Source organism: Euprymna scolopes, chromosome 39, assembly GCF_053919585.1.
Source record: "Euprymna scolopes isolate OS-2025 chromosome 39, ASM5391958v1, whole genome shotgun sequence".
In the NCBI taxonomy this organism is placed as follows: Eukaryota; Metazoa; Mollusca; class Cephalopoda; order Sepiida; family Sepiolidae; genus Euprymna; species Euprymna scolopes.
This window is the reverse complement of record NC_136520.1, coordinates 233,125-250,022: the sequence shown is the minus strand read 5'-3', so window position 1 is coordinate 250,022 and position 16,898 is coordinate 233,125. Positions and strand designations below refer to the sequence as shown.

Here is a 16,898-nt window from a genome sequence, read left to right as displayed (position 1 = left end):
AGAATGTTATAACGAGAAAATGAACCCCCTTCGTAAAAGTCATTATTCATTTTTTTTTTTTTTTTTTCAAATTTTTTTCTTCTAATATGATACTTAAGTCTGTAATCTATGATAATCGTCGGAAAAAGCTTAGAAAAAAAAGGGTGAAAAACACACATTTTAAGGGGGTGGGCACTCTCGTAGAGGTCCGCCGAACAAAAAGAACACTATGTTTTTTTTTTTTTTAAAATTTGAATATATTATGTATTGACCTTTTCTCTTCAATTTGTGAGTAAATTAATTATTTACTTTCGGGTTACTAAATTAAGTATTTACTTTTTAATAGACACTTAAAAATTGGGATGGGGGGGGGGTCGTGAATTTAAAAAAAAAAAAAAACGTTTGTCTAAAATATTATATTCGATTTATTGGAAAGAACATAAAATTTCACACTGACCCTGAAAATATCGTAAAAATAGAATCAATAGAAAAATTTTGATAGATTTTTAATTGAAAAATATTGAGTTCGGAAAATTCATTACTGTTTAAAAAAAAAAAAAAAAAATATTTCTATTACTTTTAAAACAACTGTAATAGTTTATTTTGGAAGTATAATCCATAAAGAAAATAAATAACCCACTTTTAACAGAGAAATTCCGAGATTTTTATATTGTATTCGCAGTTTTGTGTTAGGGGTGTCAAAAATTCCTACAAAAATTCTGATACAACACATAGATTCGAAAAAGTTGTCAAAAAACAAATATATAACAAATGTTATTAAAGGCAAGATAAGTTCCTTTTCTACGTAACTGGATATATTTTTCGTGTTTTTATTCAATGTAACATGTTTATTCAGCTCGAAAAACAGTGTTTACCGATGTATTGGAAAATTAAAAATGGCGCCTCACTTTCGCTTTAACACGGTAAGTTTGGGAAAAGGTGTTATAAATAAAAAAACTAGTAAAATACTATTAAAAACCCGCCAAATATATGTCAACCTATGTCACGGTAACATATATTGAGCGAGTTTTTAACAGTATTTTATCCAGTTTTTTTTATTTATAACACCTTTTCCCAAACTTACCGTGTTAAAGAAGGAGTCAGACGTCATCTTGAATTTTCCAATATGTCGGTAAACACTGTATGGTTTTCGAACTGAATAAACATGTTACATTGAATAAAAACACAAAAAATATATCCAGTTTGGTAGAAAAGTAACTTATCTTGCCTTTGATAACATTTATTTGTTATATATTTGTTTTTTGACAACTTTTTCGAATCTGTGTACAGTAATACAAACCCACAATTTGTTACGATACCGAGCAAAAGGTTCGATTTTTAAGAAAAGTTAAAATTTCGTAATTGCTGACTTCAGCGCGCTCTCATAAAAACGTGTTTTTCTACTGTAAAATAAAAACTACTCGATCAAATTGAATTAAAAAAATTTTTTCGGAGATCTTCAGTCCAGAACAGATACGTACACTATAACCTTTTTTCGGTATTTTCATTTTTTAATGTCTTGACTAAACTGTACAATACCCTTTTGGGGGTTAAATCCAAAAATTCAGTACACAAAGTTTGTGAGAAAAATAAGTTAAACAACTCACTTGACTTGAGGAGGTTGGAGATCGGACGAGGGTTGGATTCGTTTTGGACTGTGCTGCTGTGCGAATCTATTGACGTTTTAATTCTAACTTATATTTGCTGTGTTGATGATGGAAATGATTGCATATGTATGACAGTTACTGGTTATTTTTTTTTAATTTTTTTTTTTTTTACGTAGGAATCGCCACTTATCAAGACCCGGGGGCCACTTGAGGATAAGGGCTAATGGGTATACAGTAGTCATTGTGATTATAGTGCAGTAAACATAAGTGGTGTGAATTTTGTAAATTGGATTACTTGGGGGTAAGGTTCATCAAGAACTTGTTTACGTTGGACTTAAAGACAATCAGATTGTAGTCAGATGGAAAGCAGGCAAACGGAAGGGAATTCCACAGGCGTGCAGATTTTTCCATTGGGTGCAGCGCAGCGGTAGGTGTATCAGAATTTTGGGGGGAATTTTTGACACCCGTAACACGAAACTGCGAATAAAATATAAAAAAACTCGTAATTTCTCTTTTAAAAGTGGGTTGTTTATTTTCTTTATGGAATATACTTCCAAAATAAACTATTAAAGTTGTTTAAAAAATAATAGAAATATTATTTTTTATTTAAAAAAAAAAAAAAAAAAAAAGAAGTGTTTACAAAGTGCCGGCGCGCCTTCATGCAACCATTTTTTTTTTTTTTTTTTTTTTTTTTACGTAATGAAATCAATTGAATTTTACGAGTTAATTTTTTTCAATTTTTAAACTTTAAAAATCTATCAATTTTTCTATTGGGTAAATTTTTACGATATTTTCAGGGTCAATGTGAAATTTTATGCGCTTTCCAATAAACTGAATGCAATATTTTAGACAAACGTTTTTTTTTTTGTTTTTTTTAAAGTCACCCCCCCCCTTTGGAAATGTCTATTAAAACTTTAATTAATTTATGTACCAAAGTTTTATTCTGAAGATAAAAGATCAATAAATAATATATTCAAATTTAAAACAAAAAAGTGTTTTTTTTTAGAAATTTACCTGTAAAGTTCAAAGTGTAAAACCTTTTTTTTTAATCACGTTTTTTTTTTTTTTTTTTTTTTTTTTCTTTTTAAATGAAACCTTATAATCTTCTTATATTGTACAGAAAGTTTTGTTTTATTACGAAAATTATTTCTATTTCATTCAATTTTTTCGATATTAAAAAAAAAAAAAAATTCACTCCATAAAGTGGAAATTAAATATATTAAATCAAAAACTCGTGTATTTTTTGAGAAGGAAAAAAAAAAAAATTCTTGAACTGTTTTTAAGGCAAAACATAAATAAAATGTGACTAGTTTTCAGATATGGAGGCACAAATTTCTTTACGCGCAAAGGTAGACAGCTAAAGCGAATGTGTGGTTTTTACTTCCTTCTATCCACCCATAATTCAAAACAATAAAAAAAAAAAAAAAACTACTTCCAGCTTTAAATAAAAACGTAAAATATTTTCATCATGGCGAGTCTTTTCAAATAGGCTTTTAAAAAATTCTTTTATTTAAAAAAAAATAAATGGATTTTAAAATATAAATATGGATAAATTCTTAACAATGAAGAATGCAACTACACATTGATTAGTAATTTTTAAAGGTAAGTGTTTTTTCCGAATTTATATCGCTTTTTTTTTTTTTATAATCGACCTAAGTTAAATTTCCTTTATTTTCTCCAAATCTTTTAAAGAAAACCGATTTAAAAAAAAACAAATATTACATAATTTGCTATTAAACCTGTTATTTTTTTAAAAATTTGGTCTTTGCTCCTTTAATTTAAAAAAAAAAAAATTAGGGTTTGAATTACATTTTTCGAGTAGTTATAAGCTTGGAAAGACGGGGTCGAATTATTCAATATTTTTTCACGCATTCGTAAGGTCAGTTTCTGACACACTTAGGGCAGCAGTGTTCTGATGAAGAATACTTTGAGCGAACATTATTTTGTTACCAACGTTAGAGTTCAGACGTACGGGTTTTGATTTATAGTCGTGTTTCTTGACTCCTAACAGAGCTGGGGGTTACGATCTTGGAAAATTTGGCAACCGTTATACCAGACCCAACTCCGATTTATCCACTATCTTTGGTGTCAGAGAATTTTCGACAGTTAAGACGTTGGAAGTGCACTCGGTTTAGGTAAAATATGGAATGGAACAGACATCACTAAACATGCAACGAAATACGAAACCATATGGAAATAAGGGCCCTCTTGCACTTTAAGGAGACTAAAATATGAAGAAGAAAATGGGGCATAAGTCATGTTACACCAGTAGAAAGAATGCCACTGGATTGGTTAGTAAAATTGGTGTCATTTTATAAATAAAATGAAATATTGAAAACAATGTTAGTATTTATTTGCTTTCCTACCAAAGCAAAATGTGACACAAAGTCGTTTATAAAGTGGGGTTAAACCAGCTCCCCTCAAAAAAGGGAAAAGGGGCACTCTGGTTGAGACCAAAAATAATAATTGTTCCAGTATAGACAGTTTCCCCTCCATTGACTGGAGCAAATTACCTTAAGTGCAGCATTAGGTGTATCAGAAATTTGGAGGAATTTTTGACACCCCTAACAGAAAACTGCGAATAAAATATAAAAAAACTTGTAATTTCTCTTTTTAAAGTGGGTTGTTTATTTTCTGTATGGAATATACTTCCAAAATAAACTATTAATGTTGTTTAAAAAATAATAGAAATATTATTTTTTATTTAAAAAAAAAAAAACAATGTTTACAAAATGCCGGCATGCCTTCATGCAGCCATTTTTTTTTTACGTAATAAAAGCAATTGAATTTTACGAGTTAAATATTTTTCAATTTTTAAACTTTAAAAAATCTATCAAAATTTTTCTATTGGTTCAATTTTTACGATATTTTCAGGGTCAATGTGAAATTTTATGCTCTTTCCAATAAACCAAACATAATATTTTAGACAAACGTTTTTTTTTTCACATTCGCCCCCCCCCCATTTGGAAATGTCTATTAAAATTTTAATAATTCATGTACCAAAGTTTTATATATCAGAAATTGAAGATAAAAGATCAATAAAGAAAATATTCTAATTTAAAACAAAAAAAAAAGAATAGTTTTTTTGAAATTTACCTCTAAAGTCCAAAGTGTAAAACCTTTTTGTTTTAAAAAACCACGTTGATTTTTTTTTTTTTTAAATGAAAGCTCATGTTATGCTTATATCGTCAAGTAAATACCAGATGCTGACGGCAAATTTTTCTATTTCATTCAATGTTTTTTTTTTTAGATATTTAGAAAAAATAATTTAGTCGATAAAGAAGTATTAAAATATATCAATCAAAAACTTGTGTATTTCATTAAAAGAATTAAAAAAAAAAAAAATCGATGAAATGGATTTTTTGTTTTAGGGGAAAAACTTATAAGTGAATGTGCGTTTCTTTTTAACTACGGAGGACGAAAAATACTAATTTTGGTTAACACATGCAATAAAAAAAGAGACATTATTTATGTCCCTTGGACGAATCCATATTTGATAAATTTCATATTAGCAGCAGTAGCTCTTTAAGCTTGCCACAAAATATGTTACGAAAATGCGAGTTTCTATGACCCTCGCTTTAAAAAATCCTTTTATTTAAAAAATACATGAAATTTAAAATATAAATATGGATAAATTCTTAACAATGAAGAATGGAACTACCCATTTAATAGCATATTTTTTAAGTGAGTTTTTGGCATTTAGATATATATACATATATTTATAAGCAAGTCAAAATGTTTATTTTCTTTATATTTTTTTTAAAAGAAAACCGCTTTAAAAAAAAACATTGCATAATTTGCCATTAAACCTATTATATTTTTTTTTAAATTTGGTCTTTGCTCCTTCAATTGAAAAAAAAATTAGTTTGAATTACATTTTTCAAGAAGTTATAAGCTTCAAAAATAGTAAGTTGAATTATTAAAGTTCTGGTCATCAGTTTTAATGGCCACTTTCTGATACACCTAGTGCAGCATCTGCAGAACAGATACTACACTTTGATCCCAGCCCGAAGGCCAAGAACAATAGAAAAAAGGCAACCCTCTTTTAGGAAAAAAAATTATTTTTTACGGTTTAGATCTTTTTTTATTGAATCACTTCCGCGTAATTTTATAAATAAAATGACAGATATTTAGAAATGATAATGAAACCATATTGAAATTGACAATAGTAGAAAACAGATTTTTTTTTACAAACGAAAATATAAAGAAATATTAATGAAACGATATTTAAACTGACACTAGTAAACAGTTTTAAAAAAAAAAAATTTTTTTTATGACCTGCCCCAGCGTAAAACACCCTCAATCACCCCATGTTAAGAACGGCTTTTGGAATAAACACTTCCAACCTCCCCATGTTAAGAACGGCTTTTGGAATAAACACTTCCAACCTTCCCATGTTAAGAATGGCTTTCGAGGTTGGGGCGTTTATTCTGAAAACCGTTCTTGACATAGGGAGGTTGGGGGGTTTACAATATACTGGCGCATGTCGTTAAAAATTTACCCTCTTTTTTTGACAAACAAATTCCATTTTACGTCACGCATTGCCTGCGCCGTTAATACCTGATCAGCAATTTGTTATCGACTTCCTTACATTTTCGACTTTTTTTTTCAGATCTGATTAAATTTTCTAAATTTTAAAATAAATAAAATGGTTCACTATAAATAGGCAACTGTGTGTTACTTAAATGACTAACTTTTTAAAAATTCTTTAAAAATAATTATTTTTATAATTTTTTTTTTCGGTGCTAGTACACTTACTGATCCACGCTATTTTTTTTAAAATCGTATTTCCAAGTTTAATTAAAGTTTTATGTTTTTTATTCAATTGTAAGGTTAAAGTATAGAATAGGTACAAAACACTCTCCCCATGTTAAGAATGGCTTTTTAAATAATGTTATTATTTCAGCACGGATCAATAAGTAGAGCATTAGTACCTTTTTTTTCTATACTAATATTTAAATTATGAAATATTTAGTAATTAAATTCTTTTAAAATAATTTCAATTTTTAAATTCTATCAATATTTTATAGTACTACCTGGAGATCTAATTATTTTTTTTAATTTTAAAATAAACTAAAATTTTTCACTTTTAATAGCCAATCTAACTGTGTTACTTAAATATGACTTTAACTTTTTAAAAATTCGTTTACAATAATTATTTTATATTTCAATATCGTTTCATTATTCTCATTTCTAATCATCCTTATTTGTTTATTTTATTTATAAAATTATGTGGGAGTGATTCAATAAAAAAGATCTAAACCGCTAAAAATAATTTAAAAAAAAATTCATGTGTTTAATAAAAATTATCTAGTAAAAAAAAAATTGTTTTCTAATATTTTCAATTTTAATATTTTATTTTATTTATAAAATGACGTCAATTTCACTATCCAATCAAGTGGCATTCTTACTACCGGTGTAACACGACTCATGTTCCATTTTCTTCTTCATATTTTAGTTTCCTTAAACTGCAAGAGGGCCGAAATAAGTATTTTTTTACGACCTGCCCCAGCGTAGTATAAACACCTCCAACCATCCCATGTTAAGAAGGGCTTTCGGAATACACCCCACGCCACCCCAAACTTCCCATGTTAAGAACGGCTTTCGAGGTTGGGGGGGGGTCCGAAAGCCGTTCTTAACATGGGGAGGTTGGGAGGGGGGTTATTCTGAAAGCTGTTCTCAACATAGGATGGTTGGGGGTGTTTATACTATGCTGGGGCAGGTCGTAAAAACTTACCAGAAATAATTTATTTCCAAAAGTTATTTTAGTTTTAGCACTTCTTGTGCTATCATGAAACAATAAAAAAAATGGCACTTCTGCATGTCAATGACATGAGGCATCTGAGAGGAGTTATCAACCTCTGTTCTTTGAATGCCCTCTATCGGCCGTTCTGTGAACCTCAAATATAAACAAATGTCTCCGAGAACGCAAAAATATATAATGATGAAATGAACAAAAATATATATAAAAATCAAAACATTTATTGTATAAAAAATGTATCAAAATATAATTTTAAAGTTTTAATATTTCTTTTCATGAGTGATTTATAAATGAAAGTAAAAAAAAATATGTAAAAAACGAAACGTTTATAGTTTGTTTTTAGAATTTTTTTTTTTAGTTTAAAAATGTATCAAAATATAATTTTAGTTTGTCAATGTAGCAAAATATTATTTAAAAACCATGAAACATTTATAGAAGTTTAAGAATACTTTTTTGTATTTACTTTTTTTTTTTTTTGTTTTGAAAGATTGTTTTTTTTTTTTTTCACAGTAAGATTGTATAAACATATAGCAAAATAAAAGTATGAGTTATCGACCCTGACAAACGCCGTCTACCGGCCGTTCTTGAAACTAAAATGCACACATTTGCCTCATGCCATTGACAAGCAGAAGTGCCTAAAAATAATTTAAGAATCAAAAGAAAATAATATATGTATTTGCTATAAAACAAAAAGAGAAAAAGGACAAGTTTATACATACACAAGTGTAGGTGATTGTGTTATTTTTTTTTTTAATGTTTGTATAATTTGAGAGGGCCAAGGTCTGTATTAAGACTCGTCTTATTTGTGTGGAATTGGATGATTCATTGTATTTTTTTTGTTTGCATATTGTTGTGTACTTTTGTTAAACTTTAATTCCCCATCAACAAAAATACGCAAACAAAAAGAAATACAATGGATCATCCGATTCCACACACAGAAGACAAGTCTTAACACAGACCTCGGTCGTTTCAAATTATACAAATATTTAAAAAAAAAAAAATAATTAACACAATCACCTACATATATATTTATTCGTTTGTATAAACTTGTCCTTTTTTTATATTGATTTCAATATGTATTTTACATCTTTTCGTTTTATAGTAAACACATATCATTTTCTTTTGAGTCTTCAATTATTATTATTTTCGTCATAATTAACCTTCTATCTGCACTATTTATATTATAATATATCCATTTATCTATATATATTTATATCTAAATCAAATAAGAGACGCGTTACATTTAACACTTTAAAGCCAAATAACAATACAATTTTTTTTTAACCTTTATAAAATAAACGAATGTTTATTTTTAAAGAGATATATTTCAAAGATGTACACTCCTTTTTCAATCTGTATATATATATATATATTTTTTTTTTTTCCCCTCTTATTCTTCGTCATGTTATATAAATATTTGTTTGATAATATGAGTATATGCGTATGCGCCTATGTATGGATGTACATGTATATATGTTGTGTGTATATGCCAGTATATATATATATATATATATATATATATATATATATATATATATATATATATATATATGTGGGGGTGTAAATGTGTATATGTATGTACATGTAATAACTACTAGGCTAGTTGCTTGATTTGTTTAAACTATTATTTGTATTTATGCATATGTGTGTGTATGTATATATGTGAGTGTTTATGTATACATATGTACATTTATGTGTATGTATGTGTATGCTGGTATGGATACGCATGTAGTTTTAAGTGTAGGCCTTACTATTAGACTTGTTTAAATATTTATTAATATTATTTTTATTATCATATATGTAATTACATTTTAAAAATAATATATATATACCACTCCCTATGCGGGGGTACCAAATTGGTTAAAAGGGAAAAGTATTCCCAACTCGCATTTAGGTAAAAATGCACTTTTGTAAATAATTGAATTCATTGAAAACATATCGCTAAAACCAAAACAAAACAACATCTAAGTAAATCGCGATATATCCAGTCGGCGAGATGGTTCAGGGGTAAGGGTTTAGGCTCATTACCGTTGGGTCCCGATTTCGAATCTCGCTAGATACAGCCACTCTGATGAGTCGTAGACGACGAAACACGTATCAGTGGATAATTAAATTTTTAAAATAATGTACATATATATGTATATTTCTGTCTGTATAATGTATATATATATGTTGATGTGTATGTCTTTGTGCTGCCTTACATTCTCATGTATATTGATCTATATATATATGTGTGTGTGCGCGCACGCTTGTATATATGTGTAGTAGCATATGTGTGCATGTGCACATGTAGGTGTATATGCACACGTGTGTATGTATATATATATATATATATATGTGTGTTTTTTTTTTTCATTTTTTATTTATTTTTTTTTTTTTTCATTTTTTCTTTTTTTTTGTCATTTTTCTTCCTTTGAAGATTGTAATGCTGGGTGTGGGGCAGCTAAACCAGCTGCCAACATTGCCCCACTTTTTATTGAAACCAACCGAGAGCTCTTTTTAGTATACTCGCTGTTCCCTTAAGTGAAATTGTCTGGATCTCTTTTGCACTTGGTTCACCAGGAATATTAGTTAGGTAGGACTTCAGGTTCTTCTTCATAAGCCCTGTGGCACCTATGATAACTGGTATGATTGATATCTCCTTAAGATTTCAATTTCTTTTCATATCCTACATGAGTCCTTGGTATTTGGTCTGTGTCTCCCTTTCAGCTCTGTTCAGACCTCCATCATTAGGAACACTCACTTCAATCAAGGTTGCATATATGTATGCATGCATTCGTGTCTGTTTATATAATTATATAAACATGGGTGTATATGAGAATGCATGTATTATGTATGTTGCATATAGCTATATTTGGATATGTATGCGTATATGTGGATGTCAATTGGAGATATATGCATATATATGTGTACACTTAGACGCACAATTTTTATGTAGCTATTAGTCTGGTTAAAATATGAATATTATTGTTATTATTATTAATATAGATATTGTCAATTTTATTAATACGCACAGTGACCTTCAAGCCAAGACCACATTTGAGTGTCTGTTCTGATACTGCACTTAACCTTTTCTATCCTCAGTCAGTCAATGACAAGTTTTATTTTTATTTTCATTTTTGTTCCTATCCAGCGTGCCCTTTTTTGTAAAAGGAGGAGGGGGGGGTTTACTCCACATTAAAAACCGACATTATCTCAGACTTTGTCCTCGTGGGGAGGTAAGTAAATAGAAACAATATTATCAGCAATATTATTATTATTATTTATAACTATCACCATTGATATAAATACTTTACTATATTTATCTATTAATAATACTTATTTCAACTATTACTATTATAATTATATGATAACTATTAACATTTTTACCGATCAACAAATTTGTTTCAGTTTCTAATCATCCATTATACATATTGAAAATAATTGCATCCTTTTTTTTTTTTTTTTTTTTGCCGTTTGAAATAAACGTAAATATATTACAAAAATTTCTAAAACAAAAAATACATTCTTCCACAAACGGCTAAAATAATTCACATGAACTCTTTCGAACATTGTTTGCAAGGAATGAACGCTGGCCAAAATACAAATTTCCAGTTTTTTTTTCAACATTTTTAATTTTCATTTCGATGCTTTTTTGTGACCAAGAGCGAAAGATTGCTTGATATGAAAAGTAAAATATGAAATACAAAAAAATAACATTTTCATGCTTCAAAAAATCCTCATAACCTTGAAATCTCTATCTCTCTCTCTCTATCGATCTATATCTCTATCTATCTATCTATCTATCTATATATATATATATATATATATATATATATATATATATATATAGAGTCTAAAGAAGCTTTAAATAAAAATGATGAAAAAATAAAAATGAAGAATGCAGTTTAAATTCCTGGGGAAAAAAAACAAACTAACTTTAACCTATCACAAACTTAACACGTACATAATCCGACTTTTAAAAAGTTTATAATTACAAAAGAGAATTCATTTATAGCAGGAGAGGAGAAAAAAAAAAGCCTCAACTAAAATTAAATAGAAATAGACTTGGCACTTTCATGAGCCGATTTCTCAAAAGTTTTAATAATAGAGAATTTAACTATATAAGGATGAAAAGAGAAACCCTTAATATATATACAGTAGTTATCATTTCAAAACCAAAAGATGTGAATTCACACATATAAATTTTTATTTATTTTTTATATACAAATAGCTAAATTTCTTATTATAGTATGTCTTAGATATGTTTCGTTGGATAGAGGAACACCACAAAACAACTCCTCAGAGACAAATGAATTTTCCTCTAAAAATTGAGAAAGTTTATTGCAGGGAATGAAAAAAGAATTTGGAAAATAAAAACAAAAAATTTGTTAATTAAATCATTGGATATGATCAACCGTTCTTTAAAATGATATTCGTTTTAATTTTCAGCCACGGATGATAAATCCCCAGCAGGGAACTGCCTGCTCGGTCATGATTACTGTTGACAGGGATAAAATTTATCAGTGGATCATAGAACTCACAAACCCAGAAACGAGGGAGAATGCTCTTCAAGAGTTAAGGTGAGTATCACTTGAAAATATTTACGTCCAATATGATTAAAAGATTTTGTGATTTAAAATATTTTTAGATGTTGATCACTTATTTGGATTATTTGGACTACTATTCTCATCTTAGTTATCTATCTATATATATAAAAGCGAAAATGTATGTATGCATGTATGTACGCTTTTCCTCGATGTCCACAAAAGGCTTCTTTCAGAGAAGCGCTTGCTCGGTTCACAACTTCTTAAAACTTTTTATATCATCTATAAATTGTAATATCTCAGAGTTACCCACGGAGCTCGCCTGTCTATTTAATTTTATTGACTTTCAAACGTTAATTATTCCACCTTTCCCGCATCGGCACGCGTTACATTCGGTTTATGGTATAAAAAAAAGCGAAACTCGACTCTAATAACAGGCCCAGAGCCAGTGAACGTTTGTCGACTTCGTCATATCAGACGGGGGAGCGGGTTTTTGAAAACAAGCAAACCGATTTATTGACCTCATTAAAAACTGTCCCGCACAAAATTATGACTGCTGAATACCTATCGCCGTCACGTCAATCAAAAACGAGCACCTGTTTTTTTTTTGTTTTTTTTTCACACTTTACTATTTTCCAACTGCGCGTCGTAAAAGCTTCGTTTTTTTTTTTTTTTTCACGGACACCTGTTTTTTTTTTCACACACACCTACAAACACCCGAGCAACGCTGGGTACCCCTCGCTAGTATATATATAAAAGCGAAAATGTGTTTGTGTGTTCGCTTTTTGTGTATGTCCAAGAAAGGCTTTTTTCAGAGAAGCGGTCGGTCACCTAACAACTTTTTAAAACTTTTTATATCACATCTAAATCGTAATATCTCAGAGTTAACAACGGAGCTCGCCTGTCTATTTAATTTGCTCGACTTCGGGAAGATAAATATTCAACAGTTTTCGCTCGCCGCATGTGGGTTAGGCCTTTTCCTATAATAAAAACGACACAAATTGTCTAGGTATTTTTCCGGTCTCGATCGCCGGAAATATCCGATAGCAATGAGCTTTACTCAATGTGGAAATATTATTTCCTTATATCAGAAGACAATTGCTATTCAATTTCGACAAGTGGAGCTGTTTCCCCCTACCCCCAACATCTTGGAAAAAAAAAAAAAGCATTCCGCACTAAATGATACACCGCAGTCAAAAGTTGACTTCATTAAGTCATTAAAACGTGCACCTGCTAATTTAAGTAATTAAATAAATTCAAACGTGTTTCCATTAGCATCTCGCGGTGGCCCAATAGTTAGCGTCGCACTGTTTTTTTTTTTTTCACACTTAAATTTCCAACTTTGCCTCAAGGGTTCGGGTTCGATCCTCATACTTACCTACCAAAACATTTTTTTTATTCCCCCCCCCCCCCCCGAGTTTTGATTTACCCAAAACCACACACACCTCCAAACACCCGGGCAACGCCGGGTAGCCCCTGCTAGTCTATATATATAAAAGCGAAAATGTGTGTATGTATGTATGTTCGCTTTTTGTGTATGTCTTCAAAAGGCCTTTTTCAGAGAACCGATTGGTCACCTCACAACTTAAAACTTTTTATATCGCGTCTAAATGATAATATCTACAACTTAACAAGGGGGGGGTAGCCTCTCTATTTAATTTTCCCGACTTTGAAACGTTAAATATTTGACATTTTCGGATTGGCACGTGTTGCTTTGGTTTTTCGGTATAAAAAAGCGAAACTCAATTCGAATTACTGGTCCCCGGCCAGTGGCCTCTAGAAAGCGATTTAATGTTTGGTCAATGTCGGCTTATCATATCAGATGGTTGCTTTCATTTCGAGATGAGACACTCCCCCTAATAAACAGGGAGCTGGTTTTCCCCAAAGTTAGGTAAAAACAAACAAACCGGTTTATTGATCTCATTAAAAACTGTCCCGCAGAAAATGTTAACTGCTGAATAGCTATTGTTTACGATCGCCGCATGTGCATTAAGCTATTCCGTATAAAAAAAAAGAAGAAGCCAACAGACTCGCAGTAGATAAAACACTGTCCGGCACTCAAAGTTCATGTCAATAACTTGTCAAAAATGGGCACCTGTTTTTTTTTTGTTTTTTTTTCACACTTTTTTCCAACTGCGCGTCAAGGCTTCGTATTTTTAAAACAATCAACGATTTTTCTTTTCATTTACCCAAAAACACACACACACACCTACAAACACCCGAGCAACGCCGGGTATCCCCTGCTAGTCTATATATATAAAAGGCAAAATGTGTGTGTGTGCATTTTTTTGTGTATGTTCAGCAAAAGCTTGGGAGGGGGGCGCTCGGGGCGGTTACTGTTTCTTAGAACCTTTTATATGCTACCTAGATTATAATATCTCTGATTTACCAAAGGAGGTTGCATGTATCTTTTATTTGAGCGACTTTTACATGCTATTTTCGTGATATTTTTTCCTATCCACGTGTTTGTTTGGCCTTTCAGTATAAAACGGTGAATGCTCCGATGAACTGCAAGCACTTGTACCCCCTTGACATGAATACCCTCAACAAACCCGACAAGCAGCTAAATCCCACCCCTTCACAGTAGAGATCCCTAGATGTAAGAGAGCCTTCTACTCCAGTAGTTTCTTTCCCAGAACCGCTTGGAATTCCCTTCTGGGTCCCTGCTTCCCCAACTGTACTGACATGCAGAAGTTCAAGTGTAACGTGAACCGAGATCTTGCCGCCCAACTCCCTGCATAGTACCCCTGTAGCTTATGTCCCTAATTGTAGCCTCCAACATCAAAGTGGCAATGCGCCTTGTTTGGGGTGAAAATGTAAAAAAAAAAAAAAATAAATAAAATAAAAGCAAAACTGAATCCATAGCAAAACTAGCTCTGATCAATGCTGGGAAAACCTGTCATATCAGACAATTGCTATTCATTTGAAGACTCCCCTTTTTATGTGGAGCTGGTTTTCCCCAACATCTTGGGAAAACTGGCTTGCAGCCAAAGTTAAGTGCGGGATTTCATTCCCCTATGGCGTGATATTTGACCTCATTAAATTTATGCAACTGTCACTTAACTTTTTAATCGTTTAATTTCAACCATTCACAATACCGCTGCCTTTGTAGCGTCGCAGTAAGTTATCAGGCTATTCGCCTCAAGGCTTCAGGTTCAAGCCTACCTGCCTACCAAAATTTCTTTTCTTTTTTGTCTTTTACACCTCCAAACACCCACGCTAGTCTATTATATAAAGGGCAAAAGTCCATGAAAGACTTTTTGAATTGGGGTTCTCGCGTCGGTTAGATTCTGGGAGAAGTTTTCTTATTCTCCTTAGATCGTAATATCTCAGATTCACAAACGGACATCGTCTCTATCTTTTTTTTGATCAAGCTTTAAAAAATTCTCACCATCTCGTCATGTCGGCTGTTTGTTTGTCTTTTTCGTATAAATAAAACGAAACTATTTGAATGCAAACGCCTGGCCTTCCAGATGTGTAGCATGTGTTCTGTAATTGGTCCTTAGAAAATGTAAGGGAAATTCTTCATACTGAGACAATTACTATTTATTTGGATATTGCGCGAGTGCCTCCTTTTTTGGGAGAGTTGCTTTTCCCAGTGTTTTTTCCTTCTTGGAAAGTTGCATGCTGATTCTTACTATCACTATTTCTGCCCCCCACTCCCCGCTTTGAGCCATCACATCTATCGACCGTCTCTCTTTTTTTCCTTCTCTCCTGACTCAAACTAACATTTCTCTAACTTATTTCTACGTATATCAAAAAGACCATCACCCCTCTAAATGACGCCATTAGTGTATGTCACTACGATCATCACCTGATGTTTTTACATTTCATTATTTCTAAGTTGTCAACCAAATTGTTTTGATAACATTTTTAAGTTAACATTCCTAAATTAATGTAAATAAATATTTGCAAAATTCAAAATTTAACGGTTTAAAGACGAAAATCAAGTGCAGAATTTTTTCTTTTTTTTTTTTTCATAAATAAACATTTATTTATTAAAATTAAATTCTATATTTTGATTCATAACAAAATCTTCAGAAAATATAAGTTTTTTTATTTGTATTTTTTACGTACCATGATGGTGGTGGTAATGCTTGGCACAAGTGTAGTGTTCAGATGCCTAATATAGCAGAAAACACTGGTCTAGCATGTATTTTTATTTATTTATTTTTTTTTTACAAGGAGGTCACCACTTATTAAGGCCCGGAAGCCACTCAGGGATAAGGGTTACTGCATGTACAGTACGTTGTACGTTAGTGTTGAGATTTCATAAAGTGTCTACTTAAGGGGGCGGTTCATCAAGAATTTGTTTACATTGGATTTGAAGACATCCAAGTTGTAGTCAGGTGGGAAACAGGCAGACGGAACAGTTCCACTGGCGTGCTGTTCAAGAAAGAAGCTGTGTTCATGGAATCTACATTTTGATTTAGGCACAGATAGAGAATGGGGAAAATTTTTGACAGTGGCTTCAGCTAGACTGGTGTTTTTCGTAAAAGATTGGCGAGGGGGGACCAGAGATTGAAGCTCAGACGAGCACTTGCCATGGAAATAACGGTAAAACAAAGACAGGCTCGCAACGTTTCTTCTGTGGGAGAGAGGTTGCAGGGAAGAGAAAAAGGCACCACCCCCCACTAAGCCACAAAGTCTATTTTGTACTCTGTCAAGGCATTTAAGTGATAAAAACTCTACTGTTTAAAAGCACTGTTGATATGGAATCCAAAATTTAAAATTTAACCATTTTAAAGACTAAAAACAAGTGCAGAATTTTTTTTTTTTTAATAAACAGACATTTATTTCTTAAAAGATTCAATATTTCACCAGTGTTTTCTGCTATATTGGTAACATTACAAGTTGATTTTTTTTCTTTTTAGATAATTGTTATTTATCAACTTGCATGAAAAGAGCTATGTAAAAGATGCTTAAAATCGTTTGAATTATGCAAATACCATAAGTAGTTAAAAAATTATTTATGCTTTTCTGTGGACATTTTTCTTTAGAAAAAGTGGGCTAAATTACGGGCCT

The 16,898-nt window shown here is 31.0% G+C and overlaps 1 protein-coding gene across 1 annotated transcript in view; it reads left to right on the top strand.

The window, feature by feature from the left end:
* The window catches only part of LOC145263590 (CCR4-NOT transcription complex subunit 9-like), a 59,844-nt gene that overhangs the window by 1,556 nt on the left and 41,390 nt on the right, over positions 1 to 16,898 (top strand). The window contains exon 2 of the mRNA XM_080120434.1: positions 11,779 to 11,909. Within this exon, the coding sequence (XP_079976560.1) occupies positions 11,779 to 11,909 (131 nt within the window). The remainder of the gene's footprint in view (positions 1 to 11,778; positions 11,910 to 16,898) is intronic.